This window comes from Eulemur rufifrons, chromosome 21, assembly GCF_041146395.1.
Source record: "Eulemur rufifrons isolate Redbay chromosome 21, OSU_ERuf_1, whole genome shotgun sequence".
NCBI classification, from domain to species: domain Eukaryota; kingdom Metazoa; phylum Chordata; class Mammalia; order Primates; family Lemuridae; genus Eulemur; species Eulemur rufifrons.
The window spans coordinates 12,891,262-12,914,912 of NC_091003.1; the positions used below are offsets into that span (position 1 = coordinate 12,891,262).

General features: G+C 47.9%; 1 protein-coding gene across 1 annotated transcript; it reads left to right on the forward strand.

The window, feature by feature from the left end:
* The first annotated feature begins 590 nt into the window (after positions 1-590).
* PRKAB1 (protein kinase AMP-activated non-catalytic subunit beta 1) lies at positions 591-17,149 on the forward strand. The gene is made up of 7 exons (XM_069496855.1): positions 591-1,012; positions 8,134-8,297; positions 9,503-9,596; positions 9,887-10,001; positions 12,112-12,245; positions 15,524-15,592; positions 15,830-17,149. The coding sequence occupies exons 1-7, from the start codon at positions 854-856 to the stop codon at positions 15,905-15,907; spliced, it is 813 nt and encodes a 270-aa protein (XP_069352956.1). The 5' UTR covers positions 591-853; the 3' UTR covers positions 15,908-17,149.
* Positions 17,150-23,651: the final 6,502 nt, after the last annotated feature.

A 23,651-nucleotide genomic window follows, 5' to 3' on the forward strand; every position in this document is an offset into this window, starting at 1 on the left:
TCCAGCGTTTTACAACTCCTAACCTACCAGACGTAAGATTATTTCCTGAGACCTTATGGTCCGCCGTTTCTTAATCTCAAACACCTGCAAGACTACCTGGATTCGCCAGACCCTAATCTCCAGAAATTATGATTCAGCGGATCTCCAGTGGGGGCTGCATTTTAAACAAGCACTCCAGGTGATTCTAATGCCCTCTAAAGCGTGAGAGCTAGTGCATTGGAGGGCTTTAAGAAGAGGAGTCTCTTAATTAGATTTGCACTTTAGAAAGATCTCTTTGGCTGTAAAGTGTAGAATGAACTGCAAGTGGGCAAAGACGCCTGCCGCACCACTCAGCCCAGCGCAGGGGAGAGCGGCCCGGACAGCCGGCGCGTTGGAGCGCCCCCTGCCGCCCCCGAGCAGCCTCGTCCTGGGCCGGGCCCTGGGCGGCCGACTGCGACTGCGCGCTCCGAGGCCTGCAGAGGCGCTCCCCCCACGACCCCACCCCAAGACCGGAAGCGGAAGTGAGGTCGAAGTAGCCTCGCGCGCTAGGCTGGCCGCCGCCATCCCCACACCCTGGGCCGGGCCAACTCGCGCAGTCGCAGGAAGCGGAAGTTGCCAAGGGGTGGGGGAAAGTTGTTGGGAAAGTGTCGGGTTATTTTTAAGCTCCTTGGGTTCGCGCCGCGGTAGCCTGAGCAGGTAAAGCGCGATTGCGAGACCTCGTCAGCCCTGCTGACTCGGCTCAAGCCGGCTCTCGGCCCCGCGCCCTCGCGCGAGGGGCGTGGTACCCTGGTGCTCCTTGCAGAGTCCCCTAGCCCGGCTCTGTTTCCCGGAGTGAGGCTCCGTCCGGCTTCCCGAGTCCCCGCAGACCCCCGTCATGGGCAACACGAGCAGCGAGCGCGCCGCGCTGGAGCGGCACGGTGGCCATAAGACGCCCCGGAGGGACAGCTCGGGGGGCACCAAGGACGGGGACAGGCCCAAGATCTTGATGGACAGCCCCGAGGACGCCGACCTCTTCCACTCGGAGGAAATGAAGGTGCGGGGTTTGGGGGGAAATGTTTCCCCTTGACTTGTGTAGACGGGAGGAACCGTCTACTGTATTCCCGCCACATCCCCCCGAAAACCCTCAGAACCGGGAGGGAGGTGGTACTTCACCCCGTGCACTTAAGGCCAGGTGGCCCTTGTAAGAGCCGTCTTAGCAGTCCAGGAACCTGCGTCTAATTACCGATATGAGACAGTCACCCTGAGGGAGGAGGAACTCCCTTCGTTTAACATCATTAAGGAGAAAGCTCTGGGACAGGAGTTTCAAATTCTTAATTAATTGAGTCGAGCTAGCAGTAATTGAGCCCAGGTCTCTGCTTTTCTCTTAGGTGTAATTAATTTCACGCTTTGAGACGTCTTCCCTCATCTTTAGGCAGACTGGCACTTTTGCAAAAGTTGGTTTTGGAGTTTATTGTCCATTTTGAAGATAAACTAGAGCACACGTGTAAACTGAAAGAGTTGAACAGCTGCCTGTAATTGCCAGAGGTGCTTAGTTCTACCTGACACTTTTGGTTCACCCTGCTTATTTAGAGCAAGCCTAGAAAAGTCACTGGACTTCGGGAGTTCAGTGGGTGACTCAAGTGTCAGTCTGAAGGAGGCAGCCAGCAGCTATCAGCTTTTCAACTGGTTGTTTAAATATGACTTCATATCTTAAGCAGACAAACGCAAACATTTTTGCAGGCCAATTGTGGAATTGTTTCTGCAATCTGTTTGAATTCTGTCAACGGAAAAGAAGCTAAACTCTGTAATACAATAAAAAGATGTTTATTCTGAGCCAAATTTGAGGACCATGGCCAGGAGCCACGCCCAAGAAGCCTTGAGCAAGTGGACTTCCTGTGGTTTGGGTTGCAGTTTGGTTTTATACATTTCAGGGAGACAGGGATTGCAGGTAGCTCAATACCTGGAAGGCATACATTGGTTTGGCTCGAAAAGGTGGACCATCTCAAAGCGGGGGCTTACAAGTTATAGGTGGGTTTAAAGATTCTTTGACTTGTACTTGGTTAAAAAAGAAATGAAGGTTTGTCTAAAGGCTTGGAATGTTTTAAGATAAGGAAGTCTGTTAATCAGAGACAAGCTATCAGCCATATATTTGTTGTGTAAATTGAGGACCTGCATGTTTGCCTTGCATAGGCTTAGGCCTGTCAGTGAGTTACAAAGGATACCTACAAGAAGTGGGGGGCATGATGAGGCATGTCTGACCTTCCTTTATTGGCGTGCAACTCAGTTTTAGGGTATCCTCTTGGCCAGGAGGAGTCCATATAGTTGGGGGATGGGGGGAGGCTTAAGATTTTATTTTAGTTCACAATTCGTTGAAAACTCAGGTAATGCTTGACTTGCAGCATTCCTGTTAACCATCTTGAGGTTGGTGTTTCCAGCTGCTGAGCCCAGTCTAAGGACACCTAGTGCGCTGGCAGCTGATATCTATGTGGTATATCCAAAAAGAGCTTATTCCTTAAAGGAACAAAGTAGATTTAGGAACGACGAAGGTGCCCTGTGCACAGTGTGTTCAATTAGTATCCAGTTTCATGTTAATCATCGTTGTCTCTTAGGCTAATTGCCTGGCAACTCATTCCACCTTTCCTAGTGTTAGGCTGGGCGATTGATCACGTTACTGTCTTACATCCTCACTCGGGTCTTAGTTTTAAGAGCCTGCTCCTATTTGTCCCTACGTGCTGTGATTTGAACTTGCCTTCTGGATTTGTTGCATTCTTGAAAAGCTGTGTGCAAAGTGAACTTCAGAATCATGTTTCTCCAATGACGTGACATCCCTCCCCCCAGAGGTAATTTTGGTCCCAAGGACACCATTGTTAGCAATGACCCGCGGTGCTGTTAAGAAAATCGACACTGCAGATTGTCTCGGCAAGGCAGAATCTTTACTTCTGATCGGAAGGGCACCTAGTGGCAGCAAGAGCAGCCAGCCAGCATGCACTAGAGGGGGCTTCCTCACCTTTTTATCCCTAACGCAGACCTATGGCTGTGTCCATCTCATTGACCGGGATTTCAACTGCACAGTCTTGTTCTTACCCAGTTGGCTAGGGTGTGTTGCCAAGACACGAAGGAAGAGGGGGTCGGGGGCTCTTGGTATAGTAAAAGTTCAGAGTTGGCGGGCTAGTCAGGCACAGTAAGGTACACAGAACTGTGTTACTTCCTGGCACTTTGGCAGAAAAGATCAAGCCAAGGTTATCTCCCCCTACAATTTCCCCCTCTTTTATGTTAGACTTTTTCACTCTTCAAATTCAGTGAGGAGGAGGTGACTTTGGTGTTCTTGGTCTTCTAATAGTAATAACCTGTTTTCATATGGGGGTGGAAGAGGTTGTTTAAGTTAATCTTTGGATTAGTCCTCTAGCACAAGGGATAATGCAACATCCCATTAATGTTAGGACACCAAATACAATAAGTAAGGAAGTTAGTACTGATGTCATTAACCCTTTCCATTTTCCAAACCACTGCTCCATGAGGCTAGTGAAAGGGTCATCTATTCCTGAGTTTTCAGCTAGCTCATTAGCCAAGGTAATAAGTCCTTGCAGAGCTTTGGTGACTGTGCCATCCCGAGCTGTGTTGTTGGGGTGTAAGTGTAGCAGTGGCCTCCAGTCGTGACACACACTCCACCTTTTTCTGCTAATATCATACCTAATGCCATTTTATTTTCCCAAGTCATTTTACTGGTAGGTCCTAATTCAGCTATATCTTTGATGGCGTTTCTGGTATAATTTACAAGTTTTTGTTGATTATATGTAGTTGATCCAGTCTATATTTTAATTTATAGTGGATCACCAGAAGAATATAGATTCAAACCCAGCAGCTATTTGATTTCTAGCTTTGAATTCATTTGGCACCCCTCCGGGCACTCCAATAGCATCGATAAAAATACGGGGATCAAAAGATCCTCTGGGAGCATCTATTTCTCTTTTTTTCCCATGTCCCCTTTCCTTAACTGGGAGCTGATGGAACGCCAGGGTGAAAGGGACGGCCACTTGCACCAAAGCGCAGGTGCCACTCCAGCTTTCCGGTAGGACCTCAAACAGTCTGTCTGTGCAGTACCACCAGACGTCTCCTCGGGGTATGGAGAGGGCAGACTGATCCTGTAGCTTCTTGAAGGCCAGGCTTTCACTGCACCCTGTTGTGTTTCCAAGAGATGCCGCCCTCTCCCCCTGTCTAGAGAGACACAAGGTGAAGCTGACCTCAGAGGCTGGTGGCCTCACGGTCCTTCGGGGCGGACCCGCAAGGCCTCTCATGTCAGGGAAGGGCAACGGTAGGGTTTTGCATGATTTATTTCCCCATGCCGTGGTCTCCTGGAAGAGAGCTATTGTACAGTGCATGCCTGTGGGATCTACAGACCATCCAAGTGGAGAGGGAACTATTTGGGCCTCCCGTTTCCCTGTCACACAGGCGTAACAATCGCTTTTATTTAGGGTGTGGACAGAATATTTGATCTATTCTAACCAGATGTTTTTATCTTTATACCCAGTTTCTCTTGCAACTGTTTGCCTTAAATCCTTGACCTCTATAATGGTTTCCTTAGATGGGTTGTTGGGGAAAGATATAGTGCTGTTGTCAGGTTGTCTAGAAGGAGTGAGGGATGTGACGGTTGAGGCAGGAGGCATTATTTTTAAAGAGAATTGTCCAGTTGGGTCTGTACCTGATATATCTGCTCCCATTCCAAAGGCTCTATTTAAGGTTGTGTCTTCAGAAGTGGGGACATGTATGGAAATAGTTACAGGGTTGCACTGACGTAGTTTGCAATTTGGTGGGGGAATCCCTTTTGAAAAGTGGATTTTAGGTTTTAAGGTTGATCCAAGAGAGCCTCCTGGTAATGTCCAACCTTGATATTGGGGTTGTCCACCAAACATCTATCCAGTGGTAGCGTGGGCTACAAAGGTTGGGTCGTCTAGTGCATGGGCCAATGGTAACATCTTGGGTTGGGTTATTGGGTGGAGGAGGATGAGGGCAGAGGTATTTGTCAGCTCCGGAAAGCTGTCTTTGGTTTTCCAGGCTTCTGCGTGGTGTAACCCGACAGTCGTCAAAGGTTATGGTTTGCAGTGCTGTGGAACTGGCAACATTGATTGTAAAAAAGCCTGCTGATAGCTGGAAAAGGGAAATGAAGATAAATGCTAACTAAACCTTTCGGAAGGTTACTTTGGTGGGATTGGATGCAGGTGTGGCCTCCCATCTTCCCTCCGTGGGGAAGATGGCCTTTTTCACCCGTGTATGGTGTGTCCAACCCTTCTCGGCTGTGCAGGCTGCTGTCTCTGTAGTCAGAAGCATTAAGAAGGGTCCTTCCCAGGCTGGTTCAAGCTTCTCTTCCTTCCAGCCTTTGACCAGCACGTAGTCTCCTGGTCGATGTAGATGCAGCAGAAACTCAAGAGGTGGTGTTTGTGCCAGGAGCCCCCTCTCCCTGAGAGAAAGCAGAGTGGAAGACAAACCAAGGATATAGTTCTTAAGAAATAGGTCTTTGGTTTCAAAGGTGGGAATGTCAGTAATTGAATTGAGAGAGGGTAATCCGTAAAGCATTTCATACGGGGATAAGCCTAGGTCTTTTCGAAGGGCCGTTCAGATCCTTAAAAGGGCTACAGGCAAACATTTAGTCCAAGGTAACCTGGTTTCCAGGATTAAGTTAAAATTGTAAGGTGATTTTTCAAAGTCGGGTTCATTCTTTCTACCCTTCCTGAGGAAGGAGGGTGCCAGGGGATGTGATACTTGCATTTAATTCCTAAAACCTGTATGAGTCCTTCGATGATATTAACAGTAAAGTGACTCCCGTTATCTGAATCAATATTTTTGATCAGACCAAATCGGGTCACAGTATGTTCAATCTGGACTTTGACTGCATTATTGGCAGTTGCCCCAGGTAGTGGAATCGCTTCTACCCAATGAGTGAGATGGTCTACAATTACAAGAAGGAATTTGAGACGGCCTATTTTGGGCATTTCTGTGTAGTCAATTTAAATGCTTTGGAATGGCCATAACCCAGGATTCCTTCCTCCAGAGGGCGCCTGTCTTGGAGCTTGCTTATTAGTTTTCTGGCATGTTATACATCCCGCAGAGGTTTGTTTGGCTAACATGTAGATACCTGTGCAACTATAAATGTGGAGAATCACATTGCACATTGCTTGGGGACTCCAATGGCTACTCTGGTGCAGCTGGGTTAAAATTTCCCTCTTTATCGGTTTGGATAACATTTCCCTTCCATCCAGCAATAGCCATCTGCCCTCTGAATCTTCTTCTGCCCCTGCTTTCCTTAGTTGTTCTTTTTCTGCTGGGGTAAAAATCGGGATTGCAACAGGGGCGAGGAGATGTGGTGTTCAATGGAATATTGGCGTTTCCGAGGAGAGAGTAGCCTGTTCAGCTACTTCATCTGTTAAGTTATTTCCCACAGTGTTCAAAGGAGGACCCTTTTTGATGTCCTGGAACATGAACTACAGCTATTTCTTCCGGTAACATTAGACTTTCTAAAATTTGGGTTATTAACTCTTTATGTATTAAGTTTTTCCCTTTACTATTAATTGGCCCTCATTGCATCCAGAATTTTCCAAAGGTATGAACTACTCTACTCCAAAGGCATATTTAGAGTCTATATAGATGGCCCCTTCTTTGTTAAGAATTTTAAGGCTGGGTTGAGAGAATATAGTTCACAAGTTCGGGCCAACCATCCATTCAGGAGTCTTCCTGATCCCATTATGTTTATCTATCCCCTACACCATGAGAATCAAACTACTTTCTTGCAGGAATATTTGTTGTTCTGTTGCTGTTCCAAAACTTCTACGAGAAGTGTTTAGTGTACACGTAGTATGTGGAGAATGATTTCAAATAGCGTCCATTCTCATTTCATCAGAAGTTGTTGAAATGATATAGCCTGATACATGATTGGATGCCCAGATATCAAGAGAAGTCATGGATTCTTTTGACTACACTAGTGCACTGTTTTGAATACAGTTAGTTATCACTTCCTCAGAGTAAAGTGATTCCAGTCTGTTACTCTTTATAGATTTTGCTGGAATTCAAAGAATGTAGGCATCTTTTAGATAAGCTGAGCTCAGTATTTGAAATGAAGGTGCTCGAAGCCCTGTTTAACTCTGTTAAAGAGTCTCCCCCAGTCTGAAACTCCTGCTCTTTTAAAGTCTTTGGCTTCTGGCTAGGAAAAAATGTAAAAGGCCCATAACCACATATATTTCACATAGAGTTGAATGAGTTTCTCTCTTATTCTGGAATGCCTCGGTTACAAGGTGCTAACCACACTGGAAGTTACTGCTACCATAGTGAGTGGTCAGCCTTTGTCTTACTTGTCTTTCTCTCTAGTGCCTGGACAGCACTTAGTAATTTTTCCCTTCCTCAGAATCTGGATTTGCCAGTTTTCAAGTTGACAGCTCTAGAATTATTCCTAATTTTCATTTGTAGTCAGTTATATGTCGCTTAATGGTAGGGATATGTTCTGAGAAACGTGTCGTTAGGTGATTGCGTTTTTGTGAGACCATCCCGGAGTGTACTTACACAACCAGGGTGCGGTAGCCTGTTGCTGCCAGGCTGCAGACCTGCACATCATGTTAGCCTACTGAATACTGTAGGCAGTTGCAACACAATGGTAAGGATTTGTGTATCTAAACATAGAAAAGATACAGCAAAAATATGATATTATAGTCTTAGGGGACTACTGTCATATATGCGGTCCGTCACTGACCAAGATGTCATTATGCAGTGCATGACTGTACTTCAAATTTTGCTTAATTAAGAGGAAAATGACATTTATTAAGCTAGTCTTGAGTGTGTTTCAGCCTCTTCCAAGAGGTTTTATAGTTTCCCCTAGATTTTTGATGTAGGCTTCTTTAATGACAATAGCTGATAATTATTAAGTATTCACCACGTGTCAGCCACTATGCAGAGCATTTTACGTAGACCATCTCACTCAGTCTTCACCACAGCCTTAAGAAATAATTATTTGTATTATCTCTATTTTGCCAGTGGGGAAACTGAGGCACCACTAGTAAGTTACCAGGCCTGAATACGAATCTACGTGGTAATGGCTGCCTCTTTAGAATGAATTGTCGATATTAGAGTAACTGTCTATTGTCGAGAACTCACTAATGGCTTCCTGTCACTAGTAAACTACTCTCTTTCCAGGCTCCGGAGAAGGAGGAATTCCTGGCCTGGCAGCACGACCTGGAAGTGAATGACAAAGCTCCCGCGCAGGCTCGGCCGACTGTATTTCGGTGGACGGGGGGCGGCAAGGAAGTTTACTTATCTGGGTCCTTCAACAACTGGAGTAAACTGCCCCTCACAAGAAGGTAACTGCCTGGGGAGTGTTCACGTGCTTGTCTTCACCCATGGATGCTCTTGTTTTTGAAAGATCCCTGTAGGTGAATAGAAAAAGATGATTTTCCCACTCAGCATCCATTTTATAGGCTTCAAATCCCAAACCCAAGCAGTCCCTAGATTTAGAGCACATCTTAGAAGAAAGCAACATCTCTCAGTGGAGAGTGTTACTGCGTTAAGGACATCTTTCACTTCACATACTCAGCTATATATTCATCCAGTCAGGACTTCTCAGAAACACAGAGATCTGTCGCTCGTGCAGTGAGAGATCACTAGGCTGGGAATCTCAGAGACCCGGCTTTGAGCCCACATTGGCTGTGCTAACAGTTACTTAGCACCTGGAGCCTCAGCGTTCCTTTCTGTAAAAAAGTAGTGTTGGACCGCAGGGTCTCTGAGGTTTCTTTGCTGTGTGTATTACTTTTGTTTGAAAGGTACATGCTACGTAGGCGTCATTAGCGAGGATATAGTAAGACACTTCATCAGGAACCCTAGCATGGGCTTCCATCTCCATTTGTCAATGAGACGCGTCTTCGCTAGGGAGTACTCTTAAGGAAATGAAGGGAGAAATCCTGCCCTGCTGGGCCCGGCCTCGTTTTTGTCAGGGGCTGCCTGCTTTGCATTGGGCACGTTTGAGGAGGAGGAAGGCACTCGGCATAGTAGTCACAGCCAGTTCAAGTCAGGGGAATAAAACAGCCAGATGAAAGAGCTTTCCCAGAATCCTTTTCTAGTAGTTACATAAGTTTCTTTAGAGAACATTTGTGGCTCCTATTAAATTGATCCCCTCCCCTGCCCAAGGCAAACTGACACTAGGCTGCTTGCCGCTTATCTTGTGTTGTCATCCTCCTTGGCACCAAGGGCTGCGGCTGGTATTTTACACGCAGCTTGAGAAGGACAAAGGCCTGTTTGTTGACCTTTTAATGTTAGGCATGTGGGTTCCTGGTATTTGAGCACAGTTGACTTTTCAGGAAAACCTTTTACACTGTTGCTTCCTTGTAGCCTTTCTAGATTGAGATTATTAGACTGAATTGTCTTAATGGGTTAAAAATGTTTGCTCTCCTACAGCTGAACTCTTGGTTCTACACAGAAATGTTTTGTTTTTTTTCCATAGCTGGTTTGGCAAGTAAGCTAGGAGGGCAGCCCACCCAGCTGAAATCCTCTGCTTCCTCTTTCCTTGCAGCCACAATAACTTTGTAGCCATCCTGGATCTGCCCGAAGGAGAGCATCAGTACAAGTTCTTTGTGGATGGTCAGTGGACACACGACCCTTCCGAGGTATTCTTCCTCCCGCCCTTGGTCCTCTCGCCCTGTGGCCTGTACGGTCCAAACAAATCACCTTCCCTTCGTGGCATCATGGCCAGGTCCCTTTGCCCTGCTGGTAAAAGTCCCTGTATGTGGCTGAGCTAGGTAGCAGCACTAACTACCAGACAGTTGGTGAAGTTGACCGAGATGAGCAGGGTGGCTAGCCAGGACAGGAGGCCTTCCATCAAGGAATTCCAAGTCCTCTAAAGAATCCCCCCGCAGACCTTCCACGTTATGATTTCTGCCTGTCTGTCTCTTCCCAGCCAATAGTAACCAGCCAGCTTGGCACAGTTAACAACATCATTCAAGTGAAGAAAACTGACTTTGAAGTATTTGATGCTTTAATGGTGGATTCCCAAAAGTGCTCCGATGTGTCTGGTATGAACACAGTTATTTTATACCACATGTCTGCAGGTGGGGGCTGTGCAGTCTCGAAATCCTCTCGTTTCTCTTGCCTCTTCCTCTTGAGCTGAATCTCCCCAGTCAGGTGGACATTTATGGCTCCCTTAAGAGCCACAAAACTTAATTCCTAACTCTGTCAGGTCAGGTTGTTGAAATTTATCCCCATGGGAGCTCTAAGTCATTTCCTGGTCATCTCAAGTATTCAGTAGGTCTCCTTGCCCACAGAAAGTAGACAGTGGAAACAGAACCAGAGCTTGATCTTGTGCCAGGGGCAGGGCTGAAGAGGCCTTGGAGGGTCGGTCAGTGACAAGCCAACACTGGGGACGCCTGCCAGCTCACTTCCCGCTCGTGGTGCCTGGAGAATTTCAGCCTGATGGGTGGTAAATGGACACCTCAGTGACCTTGGGCATCACTTGTGTGGTGCATTAGTGCCTTGTCAGAATCCCTTCAGGGGAGGAGGCGGCCGACCCGGGGTAATGGTCCCCACGGCCCAGCTCTCCCCTGTGGGAACCTGCTCAGTGCAGTCCTGGTAAGACTCTCCCATCTTCTAGGAGTCGTTTCAATCATCAGGTTTCAATAAATTGCCTTCCATCCAAATCCCACAGGGAGAAACTACCTAGAGCATGTTATGTACAATTAAGAGGGAAAGACGGCTTGGAATCTGAAGTGTCACTGCCAGCCGCGCTGCCCCTTCCTGTGAGCGGAGGTTTAACAATTCCCGGGCCCTGTGGGAGGCAATGACAAGATTCCCCAGGAGCATGTCTAGCACTCGGAGAAAATGGAGCCCGGGCAGTTTACGGGACGATTCTTCTTCGTCACCTGGCGGGGCCTGGGGGTTCCGCCCGCGGGATCTCTTATGGTTAGTGTTCAGAAATGACAGTGGTAAAGGGACCGCGGTGGGCTCGCTGTGGCTGCCGGGTCAGGTCGTTGAGCAGGACTTGGAAATCCAAAATTAGTGTGCTTTATCTGGATCGTTAACAAATCTTTTAGAGATACCATTCATTTCTTGTTCAGGTAATTGGGAATCGGGGGTTGCCGATAAATGTGATTTCAGGCCACACACCAAAGCTTTCAGTCAAGTTTCCAGTATAGATCACCCGGGGAGAGAGAACTTACCCCTCGCTGCTGCTAAGCCAACTTCAAGCTCTCTACAGACTTTTTATATCTAGACACTCACTTTCCTAAAATATCGTATTTATTCCTCATGGCTCAGTTTTCTGCACTTAATGCTTTTCTCAGTTTCCTGCTGTGATAACAGTTGGGTCACATGAAGGAGGCCTGTCCCCTAGAAAATGACACTGGGGGAAGTGGCGGAGGATGGCATGCCAGGTTTATTCTGGATCTACCCAGGGGTCTGGCGACCTGAACCCATCCCACGTGTTTGGATAATGCCTTGGTACCTTCCAGCTGGCCAAGCAATACCACATGAGCTGCTTCTAACATTATGAAGCGGTGCTCTTCTAGACGCTTCTTTATCTGTCATTGGAGATACTCAAGAGTTTGGAAGGACCCTCGGTGTAATGGAGTCAAAGAGCCTTTAGAAATCAGGCTTTCCATTGTCTTTTTTTTTTTTTTTTCCCCATTTTGAAATGTGCCAGTGCCTCATATAACCTGTTTTTCCCACTGCCTCTGTAATGAACAGACTGCGGCATCTTCCGTTTTATTCCTGCCGGTGGTGCTCCTAACTGGGGCTTCGCCACTTCGTTCCCACTTGAAGCCTTGAGCTTCTTTGTGGACTCTGCCAGCTGTGCCTGAGGCGAGAGGAGCGTTACTCTGCGTGGCGGGGAGGGTTAGCTTACTGAGGACAGCCTCCCTGTCGTCTGACCCGGACTTGGCGGCTGTGCCGCAGCCGCTCTGTCCCCCCAGGGCGTCTGAGCTGACTCCCGAGTGTGACACTGGCCCTCAGACTGCAGAAGGGTTTCTCCTTTCCTCCGCTCTGCACCCTCAGAGCCTGTATATCCTGCAAGAGGATATCAATCTGTACTGGAGGGAACAAAAGACTAGGAAAACTAGGGGACAACTCCATAGATTAAATAAGACTGCTCCTAATTGTCAAAGTCACTGTGCTGTCACCGTCTCCCAACAGAGCTGTCCAGTTCCCCGCCAGGCCCCTACCATCAGGAGCCCTACGTCTGCAAACCAGAAGAGCGGTTTAAAGCGCCGCCCATTCTCCCTCCGCATCTGCTCCAGGTCATCCTGAACAAGGACACGGGCATTTCTGTGAGTACCTGGGCGTCTGCCCGGACTGTCTTCTGTGGTCGTGTTCAGCTGCTCCACTTCCTGTGCACCTCTTAAAAGCAGCTGGTGAACAAGCTCTGTGTCGCCTAGGAGTGTGAACTGCCACAGTCTACCTCTGTGTGGGGACAGGGTGCTGGCACGAAGTTCCAGGTTGTGGTGCTGCTGCCTCCCTGTCCACAGAGCCTTCCTGCACTTTTCTTTCTCGCCTTTCACTCCTGCCTCCGCCTAGGCCCCATTCCATTTAAATTTCACAGTAAGATATATAACCACCCCTTCTTAGTAAGCTGTATGTTGGAGCTCCACCTCTGGCCCCAAATTTTAGAATCTAATTTTAATCACTGAATTGCTGTTAGAAACATCAGTGATTCTAGATCAAAGTTTGGGGTGCTGGGGAACATGCATTTCCTCTGGGAAATTGATACTAGGTGTAAAAAGGAAGTGTGTGTTCTCCTGGATCCCAAAGAACAGCCAGTTGTTCCTTTGTGCCTAATTTTCCATTTTGTATGACCTGGATTCCCTGGCTCTTGAGTGCAGGGCATGGTCATAATTTTAGGAAACTGATGCTCTTCAGCATGGTCCAGGCCACCTCCTAAGAGGCACACATTTATAAGTTGCTGAAGTGACGGTGTTGCTGTGTAGAATTCCACCCTGAGGTAGAGGACACACGTGCTGAGATGAGGAGCTGGAAGTGTGTGTGTGTGTGTGTGTGTGTGTGTGTGTCCCCAATAGCGTTCACTGCCAGACTGCCAGGGCAGAGTCCAAGTATTTGTTACCCCATCCCGTGGGACTTGCATTTCTTGGGGCACCAGGTTCCCTCCTGTGCTAAGAGTCCCCCACACATGGGCCTGGCCCCTGGATGGGCCATCCTGGTGTTGGCAACATCTCAGCCCTAACAGGTGAAGAACTGCAAGGGCATTTACCTTCTATCTTAGAACTATCTGGGTCAAGCTGTTTCTCCCAACTCTGATTTTACAAAGGTTTGTAAGTTAGATGACTTTCAGTGCCCTGCGAAGCTAGAAAGGTTTTGTTTTTTCCTGGAAAGTAGAGGCATCACTAGCTGGTTTCTCTGGTGGAAACTGCTTCTGGAGATAGACCAGCTGAGAGCGGCCTAAGGATCTGGGTCAGGAACCCTCTGTCCAAGACAGCACTGAGCTCTAACGCAAACGTTGGCTCTAGCTGTAATACTAAATGCCTAACGCTTATTGTACCCTGAAATCTAGTGTAAGTGCTTTTCATGTATTTTTATTTTAGCCTCATAACAAACCTGTGAAGGTGGGTACTATTATTATCCCCATTTTATAGATGGGGAAGCTGAGACACAGAGAAGTTAAAACATCCCAGGGAGAACACTTAAAATGTATTCTCTTAGAGATTTTGAAGAATACAGTATATTTATGGTAATAGTCTTTCCAGCCTAACCGAAATTTCATATTCTTTGACCAGCATCTCCCCACCCCCACCACTCTCTGATAACCAACATTCTATGAGTTTGACTTTTTTAGTTTCTACGTGTGAGATCATGTGGTATTTGTTTTTCTGTGTCTGGCTTATTTCATTTAGCATAATGTCCTCCGGGTTCACCCACATTGTTGCAAGTGGCAGAATTTCCCTTTTGAAGCTGAATAGCGTCCCGTCGTGTATATACCACCACATTTTCTTTATCTGGCCGTCCATCAGTGGACACTAGGTGGATTCCGTGTCTTGGCTATTATGCATATTGCTGTGTGAATGGGGGGTGCAGGTATCGTTTCGACATAGTGATTTGATTCCCTTTGGGTTTGATTCCAGAAATGGGGTTGCTGGAACACGGGGTAGTTCTAGTTTTAATTTTTTGAGGACCCTCCAATACTGTTTTCATAGTGGCTAACTAATGTACGTACCTGTCGACAGTGCACTAGAGTTGTAGATTTTAAGTGTTCTCACCATGAACAGCATGTGAGGTAATGCTTATGTTAGGGAGCTCAGTGTAGCCATTCCACAGTGTATATATATTTTAAAACATGTACATGGTAAATATATACAATTTTTATCTGTTAATTTTAAAAATTAGTTAATTGAAAAAACTCCCAGAGTCGCACAGTAAGAGGCTGAGCCAGCATTCGGACAGGGCAGGCTGGTGTCAGATCCTTGGGTCGTTAGTGCTCTTGCCCGCCACCCTGCACGGCCGCCCCAGCAGGGCTCACTCGGTGTTTGTTGACAGAATGATCAGCCCAGCCTCTGGGATGCTAAGCCTAGAGGTCAAGTGCTAAGCTGGAAATGTCCTAGCCGGTGCTGACAGGGCTGGAGGGAGGGTCTGGCTTTCCCAGCTGTCCATCTCCCCATTGCCTCCATCTTCCTTTCTGAGAAAACTGGCATGCACAACTCTTGTGGGATTCCAGGCTGTTCTGTCCTCAAGGAGCTCTTCGCAGACCTCCTAGATGGCCATGCATGGTAGTGTCAAGGACAGCTCTAGCCTCTTCATTTAGAAGGATCTGGTCATGCCCCCTCAGCAGCCCATTGCACGTGGTAGAGCCATAGTTTTGGTTTTACACCATCTGTTTGGGCCGTGAGAGGCCCGTGGGTGGCTGTGAGATCTTGAGGCGCTTCAGGGCCAGGACTGCAGAGCTTCCTGCCAGTGTGGAGTGACCGTGAGTGCACCCTTTCCCTTGAAGCAGGGACCACGACCAGAGGCCCACTAGCAAAACACCCCCACACAGTGGTTGCCCTATGCTTTTTTTCATTTGAATTAGCTTTTATAAAAGTTGGGAGTATACAATGAAAAACATTCCCAACTTCTGGCTTCCCTTAAAACATAGGAAGGTGTGGCTCTAAGCGCCAGCTCTGTATGAGCTTTTACAGAGTAATAGTGTCCCCCGCCGCCCCGTCCATTTCATTATTCAAGTTCACTGTCTGGTTCTTACAGACATAAGTTTGGAATCACTGCTCAGGAGCATTTGGTATAGCTTGTATCTTCCAGCATTCTCTGCAAGTGCCTTCAACAGCCAACCCCCTTCCTCCCCCTCGCTCTGCCAGAGAACACAACCAGGGCCCACACTTCGGCGGCCAGGGTGAAAGCCTAATGGCGATCCAGACCCATGCCTCCAGCAGGCACGCAGGGCACTGCCTTCGGGTTGGCGGGGACAACCCTCTTGCCCCACCTGTCCCCCTTAGACAAGCCCTGGCATCGCCTGACAGCCCACCTCCTCCTTTCTTACCCAGTGCCGGGAAATAGAGGAGAATTATGGTTTCCAAATCCTAAATCTGCCTTTGTTCCCTCACAGTGTGACCCAGCGTTGCTCCCTGAGCCCAACCATGTCATGCTGAACCACCTCTATGCACTTTCCATCAAGGTAATGACACGTCTGTCGTTAGAGCTCGCTCTCTCAGTGTGTGCTCACAGGACTCCCAGCAGCAGAGTTACCCGCGATACTGACTTAAAAGGGCAGGGGCCAGGCCTCAGGTTCTGAAGCTGGGCCCTGGAATGTGTGTTTTTACTAAGCCCTGTAATGATTCTCATGTGCTTTAAAGTTTGAAGTTTGAGCCCCCGGCTCAGTCCTGCCTTTGATAATTTCCGCCCTCTTCCTTAGGACGGAGTGATGGTGCTCAGCGCAACCCACCGGTACAAGAAGAAGTACGTCACCACCTTGTTATACAAGCCCATCTGAGAGCCGGGCCAGCCGGGGCAACAGTCTGCACGGCAGGCTCCACGCGTGCATGCTGTCCCCTCGAGGGAAGGGACTGTAACCTCTCGTTTCACACTCTCTATACGACATTTCATACCTGCCCTCCTTCTACTTGAAGCTTTGTCCAGGCACGACAGCTCCTGAGGAGCCTGGGGCTACAGCAGGCCTCCTGGCACCCGTGGCTGTGAGCCGGAGGGGGCTTCGCGAGGCCCAGAGAGGAGGTGGGGGGCTGCGGAGGCCCTGTAGCCCCCGCACCAAAGTGCATGAGGCCAGTGTGACTCTAACCCTACGTCCTCTCACCTGGCCGTGGAGATTCTTCTTAAACCAAAAAAGATGCAGCCACTTTGCTAGCAAAAACCTGGGACGCGGGGACCGAGGCCACACACCATTTCCAACGGTCCATGCATCTGTAAGGCCAGCGTCTTGTTCCTGTTGAGGCCTGGCTGTGACGCTCAGTACAGTATTGGTCTTGCCTGTCCTTCAAAATCAAAGCAATAAATTATCTCCCGTTGTCTGCTCTAGGGAGGTGGAATTTCGGTAGAAATCAGAAGCTGTCTGATTCCCAGATGAAGGTCTACAGTTGTTTCACACTTACGTGCACTACGTACTTTCTTTTTTTAACTCGAGGTGGCCGGCTATACAGCCTTAAGGCACTTTTAAGTCACACGACTAGAATATAGATCATGTGAACTGTGCTCAGCAATAATCTATTCCCGGAACAGACTTTTAAACCTGCTGCCGGATTTCGCCATTAGGCTGGCTGGTCCCGAGGACTGGCCACTGTCGCCTGGAAGGTGTCAGCTTTTTATTCCCGGTGTGACGAGGTGCCTGTTGCCGTGAGATCTTTGGAGCAGCAACCCACCCTCCTTTCCATCACGGCCCGCGCCACCTGGTTCGGGACCACTGCCCCTAGTTAGCTGCAGCAGTTGCTACGCTTATTCTGGAAGGAATTTAGAGCTCGACAGCGGCCTCGTCCTTTGGATCAAAGTGGACCTCCTTACACTTGGCTCCGTTTCCAGGGAGATGCCACGAATGTGCCCGTCAGCACAGGTTCCTGTCACCCAGTCAGCAGAAGCTATCATCACACTCTTTGTTCCTGCTGGGAGAGGGAGGAACGAGCTCCCTGGTTTCCAGTATTTATTTGGTAAACCTGAGTTCGGGGTACCCTGTTTTGTTACTGTTTTCAAAACACTGAATTACTGTCACCTTGACGTACAAGTTTCAATAAAGCTTTGTAAAAATAATTGGACGTGCACTTGGAGGAAGCTTTGATTTCACTCAGTCCTTTGAAGAAGAGACTGGAACTCATCCAGGGGCTTGTTCAGTAGCATCCTTGTGCCACTTGCGTGAGTGGACAAAGGTCGCTTCATGCACCTGAGGGCTGAGGGTCATTCCTGTGACCCACCCATTCCCTGCCTAGTTTGGAGGGCTGGTGAGCCCCCCCCCCCCCCCCGCTCAGTCACGAGGGGAAGCTGAAGAGGTAACAGCGAAGGTTCCTGACTTGGACAGGCTGGTGGCGTCCCTGGGCCAGAGGTATTGCTTCCTTTTGTTGATAAAGACGCCGTGCAGGGGAGCCTGGGATCTCGTGCCACTGCCTTGCGAGATACCAGGACGTTTCTGGAGTCAGAGCTCTTCTCGTCAACTGAAAGGAGCTCTGTCCTTCCTAAAAGATAGAAGAGAAGGTTACAGGTGTCCCTTTAAAAAGCCTTTTCGTCACAGGCATCAGGAAACATTTCAATAAATCTAACAGAAAAGGGGTGTTCAGGGTGTCACCTGGTCCCCTTGAGGTGGAAGGTAGCCTGGAAGGCATTCCTAGCTGGATAATGTCGCCTTACCTTGGAAACCTGAATGATACAGGAACCCTAGGTTCTGGGGACTATGGGGATTATTAAAGTAGACTAAGGAAACAGACACAACAATCCTCTTTCCAAAATTGGATAAAATATTTGAAAATACATAGCCAAGCTCAGAAGTTAGGAGGTACATTCAAATACCAAAAACAGAAAAGCCCTCTGGGAACTCAGCCCTCCACCCGGGGCTGGGGCTGGGGCTGGGGGGGGGCTGGGGGAGGGCAGGGGTAGGGCCAGGACCCAGCTGTGGGCTCCGGGAACAGCGTCTGACACCTGAGCAGGAGGCTCCCTGCGTGAGGAAGCCCTAACAGCACTGCCCTTCCTGCAACAGGGATTAGCGCCTCTGGCTGCCGGCCTGCGTCAGGGCTGGGGGGAGCACGAGCTCCGGGTTGCAGGTAGAAACAGCAAAAAGTCGGAAAATCCAGCGTGTAAATGAGATCTACCCACAAGTGCAGGAAACCGGAGCTGAAAATGCAATGTGAAAACTACTTTACAGGAACCAATCACCCTGCAAGAGTCCTCCAAGCCCCGGGACCACAGGGGACTCCCAGGTGAGGTCACCGCTGGGGTGAAGGAGAGTAGGCACAGCCACAAAACAGAACACGGGTGTCAGAGACAGCATTCTCCTACATGTGTGCACATACTTAAAAGATTGCATTTTTTTAAAAAGCAACACAAAGTCCATTATGGTCCTGAACCTGCCCACAGACCCAAGTGAAAGGCTTCATACCCAAGAAGCTAAAGGTTATGGAGGTGGAAAAGGAAACCCTGCTTTGCCCAAATCACAGGGGCAAAGCCACATGTCACAATGGGGTGTCTTGTGACTCGGGCAGTGCCTTCTCCATTAGCGGTCCCTTTCTGGGTGAGGACTTACACGGTTAGTTAAAGCTTAACTTCAATTGCTTTTGAATGAAGATACATTTCTTCCTCTGGAAATTGATATGCAGATGAATTTATAGAGCCAAATTAAGGCCTGAAAATTAAAATGTACAACAGTATTACAGGGTAAATAGAACCATAATCAAAATATTGGCACCAAAGATGAAAGGACCCAGGCAAGGATATTCCCTTCCTGGGGCTCCACTTCTCATGCTGCAAATCTGAGAGAGTCGACAGCCACTCCCCCAGGACAGGTCACAAGCCTGACGTGGCCACCCGAGTGGCCATTCCCGCTGTCCCGTCCTTCTCAGAGAGTGGACACGGGGCAGAGTCAGGGAGGTTGATCCAGTTCACTGCCGACTCAGCTGTGTGACCTAGAGCAAGTCACACGGCCCCTCTTGGGCCGATTTCTAGCGGGGTTGGACTAGCACTCAGGGATCCTGTCATCTGACCCTGGGGTCCGCAGGGCCTTGACAACATGACTGGGACAGGGCCACACACACAGGAAGTTAAGGGGCCAGACAAGGAAGAAGTGCCTGAACCTCAACTATTAGGAAACCTCCAGGACTCCACAAAGGCCAGGATTGAAAACCTGGAGCATCAAAGTGATACCATCCATGGCTCAGGCCAGAGACCAAACCATTTTAGGAAAGAACAAAATTTCATTTTGTTGAATTCAATTCCTTCTCCATGAGCACAGTTTCACTTCTGAGCAGGTACTATCTTCTCCCCATATCCGATTCTCCTCTGCTATTTAAATGTGTCCCCTTCAAAATTCAGGTGTTGCCAATGTGACAGTATTAAGAGGTAAGGCCTTGAAGGGGAGACTGAGTCATCAAGGGTCCTCCCCTCGTGAATGAAATCAAGGTCCTTACAGAAGAGGCGTCAGGCAGCATTCAGCCCTTGGACCTCCCTACACGTGGGGACACAGTGGTCCTCTCCTGCAGAGGACACGGCGCCACACTGGAAGCAGAGAGCAGTCCTCACCAGACAACCGAACCTGCCTGCACCTTGATCTTGGACTCCCTAGCCCCCAAAACCGGAAGAAAATTAATTTCTGTTCTTTATAAATTACCCAGTCTCAGGTATTTTGTTGTAGCAGCACTAAATGGATACGATGTCCGCCTATGTTTACAAAAGTTTTTAATGAATCGATGAAGACTCAAGTCTACAGACCACTCACCCAATCCATCCAGCTTCTGAGGGATCCCGCAACACCTCTCTGGACCAGCCAATCAGTGGAGAAACAGAAACTAGAGCCTTCTGCCCTGGAATGCCAACTGTAGTTGTCTTCTGTATAGGAGAAAACAAGGAAGTTATGGACACCTGTACGTTTCTTCCAAAACCCAACTCATCCCAACTAATTGTAAAAACATCCACAGGGTCTTCCTAAGGGTCACCATCCCTGGTGTCAGACTTTTGGGGAGGATTCTAAAAGCTGGAACAGCACCCGGAGCCCAATTTCTGGGCCCAGCCGCTATCTCTAGGATGAACCACGAGGCTCTGCCCACAGGATTGGCCCCCAAAACTATGCTTTTTTTTTTTTTTTGTCTTTTATACAACTAAAGGGCCTTTGCCCAGATGAGGATGCCAGCGCCCTCTGCTACTTTTTTCCTCCCCGCTAAAGTGAATTCACCCATCCCTTCTGGAAAAGTCAGCGGCCCTCCAGAACACAGGAGACAGCTCCACAATATGTATACCCTGGCTCTATTTTATTTTTCCTTTTTTGTGGCTCTCTGAACCCAACAGAGTTCAAACAGTAGTAGAGTCACTTTCAAAGTTCTAATTGTCTACCTCTAACAACCCCTGCAGAGCAAATGGATTTTGTTAATCATTGATAGACTCAAGGGGAAACACCGTGGTCAACACTGGACTGTATTATTTCCACTACCTCCACCTTTCCCCCCACCCCCCCCACCCCCGCGTCAGGAAAATACAGCTTCAACACCTTATGAGGCAAATGATAAAATATTTTTCTCACATAAACACTGTATGCCTGGAGCCACAATCCCCATGCTTGAGACATCATTAGCAGTATTGAAACTGCCAAGAAAGAAATCTGACTGGAACTAGAACAGACCAAGGAGACCAAGCTTTGTCTACCTCGACACTGTTGGCACTTTGGATAATTCTCTGTGGTGAGTGGGGACTGTCCTGTGCACTGTGGCATGTTTAGCAGCATCCCTACCCTCTACCCATTGGATACCCCCAAGCTGTTGACACCCAGAAATGTCTCCAGAAATCACCAAATGCCCTCTGGGAGGAGGGAAGTACAGTCTCCCCATGGCTTAGAACCACTGGAACAAGCCAGTCTAACCCTGGATGGTGAGAGTGGAAGCTTAGCTGGCCTCACCCCCGCAGGCCCACGCTTTGTAAGTCTATGCAGGAATGTTTTCTAAAGCAGGTAACATTCAAGAGGGCCAATTCTGAAGACAATGCTACTAAGCCAATCACCTCCTTTTGACCTAACCCTCCAAATCCTAAAGTTTCACAGTTACAAAATATGCAATGCGGTCAACATCTTTAGTCTAGTGAAAATTAAGTTGAATGTCTCCTGTGCTTCAGACACAGGAGTGGCACCACAGAGGGTTGGACCTCACTTTATGGTGTGTTTAGTAATTTGTTGTTTCCAGGAGGTCATTCCTTAGGGTCCAAAGACCATTACTCGGCGCATTCCTTTTGGAATCAAACTATGTTTACTTAGCTTTTGAAGTCCTCTGTGGCTGCCAAGAACCCTCAGGATGACAAACTGAGATGGGATGGTTGGTTGGTATTTAATGGAGATTTTTCTACCACTATGAGGAAAGAAAGGTTCCAACATTTCAATTCCTCATCTTCTGAATTATTTTCATTCTTACAATGATGACCTTGGGGCAGATTTTTACGCCCAACAGTGAAACAGAAAAGAGGAACAGAATTGCATCTCTGGTTCCCATCACAAGCAATGTCAGATACAACCCTGCAAGATAAATTTTGACCACGGTCAGATGACTTCATTAGAAAATCAAAATTCGAGACTCAAAGCAGTAGGAACCACGAAAAAGAACCACCATTTGCCAAAAGCAACATCTGTCTGGATCAAGCAAGTTTATACCGATGAACTGAAAATTGATGGAGACAACTTACCTTGCAGACTAAAAAAAATCATCTCGTTAAAAATAGAAGTGTTTACATTTTTAATTACCTTGATCTGAATTCTTCTCTCCAAAGATATCTACATTATTCAATTCTCGGTGGCCTTAAAATAGATGAAAGAAATCTTAAGTTGACCTGTTTTCCTGGTTAGCTGCCTTACAGAACTGGGTGATCCATCCTTGAGTAATCCTTTCAAAATGGCCTATTTGCTTAAGAAGCTTTCCCACTCCGCAGTCCTATAAAATGGCCTTAATAGCCCATTCACGGTTCATTGGAAGTACTGACCAAACTTCTACAATGTCACACTTTTGGCAGAGAATGTCACCCATCTCTTGATTCCAGGATAGCACGTTCTTACCACCATGTGGCTCCCCGCACCCCACCCCAGAGAAAAAGCCTCCCCAGCACGTAAAGACGGTCCCATCCATGACAAGAAGCCCACACTGACACCACACTGGCAATACGTTTTTTTATGGTCTCTCTCCAGAAAAGAATAGGTCATTGCACTAAAGCACATGTTTTTTAGATCATTGCTTTATTTCACTATTTGTTCAACAACAAAGTTCATTCCTCTCAAGGTGGATCTTGACGTGGTGTATTTCTCTTCCTCGTTCTGAATAAAAAAAGGTAATGAAGAAAAAGCCTGTACTTTTGGAGACCTAGAATCTTTATTTATGCTAATAAGCTTTTGACTGCAATTTCGTGTTACGGTGTTTCCTGCTGGCATCTTGGTGGCCACACGGAGCTCCCCACCCTCCAAGGAAGATGGCTGTCCACAACTACCACCATTGAAACCAAAAGTAAGTGTTGAAAAATGCACCTTTTACAATAAAAAAGTAGAAACCAATTCAATTTCCTTTTTTTTTTTTTTTTTTTTACGAATATAAAGTTTCTTGTAAATATGTACAGTCTTTTGAGCTAGTTCTATATAGCGGGAAGCATTTCACAAATGAGACACACGATATATACTTTCGGGGCTCGAGAGGCCCCTTTCTCATGGAGATCCTAAATGAAATGCCAAGACTGAAAGACCAGTTTCCAGTGACCTTTTCAAATACTTGTGGACCAAGAGACAAAATCTTCAGCAAACATTCAGTCAGATCTGCCCTGGGCGTGGGAGGAGAGGAAGTATAACCCCAAAGACTCCAAGCAACACATAGAACACGACAGCAGGACATTTGCCAAGGTGGGACAACATGGAGGTTTGTAGGCGTTTCCGACAAGAAAGCACTTAGGTTAAGAGACGAGCAGGAAGGAGCCGGGATTTGGGCCGGGTTGCAGTCTGGGAAGGGATCGGAACTGTGGACACGTGGTTGAAGAAAACACGGTCACGTTCACCTGCTGCGGTGGACACGGGTCTACCGTGCAGCCTACCTAGGATGAGCCTTGGCTACTGAGGCTTGCCTAAGGGTCGTGGAGAATCCAAAGCAAGAGATGCCTCGTGGGAGATTAAAGGCAGAAATAAGGCCGCTAGTTAGCTTGCCAACTGCAAAGCCTCTAGGTTGGTTCTATACCAGTTGCCAGGAATTTCGTACTCTAATAAAGGGGAGAGAGACAGTGGGAGCCGCGCTGCACCTAAGGAGGATGCCCCTACCTGGGCAGAGTTGGAGTTGAGCTGCGGCTTCTTTCTCAAACTTCCTGGTCTTAGGTCTGGCCCTAGGGAAAGGCTCCTTTGGGCAGTCACAGTTTTGTGGGGTAGAACCGTGCTGGATTTTGTGTGAATAGAGTCGTCCACCAGGGAGTCAGCAGGGAAGCGTGAAGGCCGGAGGGGATACTGAGTGGGAGGTGGTGGTTTGCTGAAATCCTTCTCTGGTCGTAAGGCTTGAGCGTTGTGGTTTTTGTTTGTTCAGTGCTACAGACTG

Excerpts from the sequence above, each read along its gene's own strand:
- PRKAB1 (XM_069496855.1), top strand. The coding sequence starts at position 854 with ATGGGCAACACGAGCAGCGAGCGCGCCGCGCTGGAGCGGCACGGTGGC. Across the intron at positions 9,597-9,886 it reads GGACACACGACCCTTCCGAG|CCAATAGTAACCAGCCAGCT; the intron begins GTATTCTTCCTC and ends GTCTCTTCCCAG. Across the intron at positions 12,246-15,523 it reads ACAAGGACACGGGCATTTCT|TGTGACCCAGCGTTGCTCCC; the intron begins GTGAGTACCTGG and ends GTTCCCTCACAG.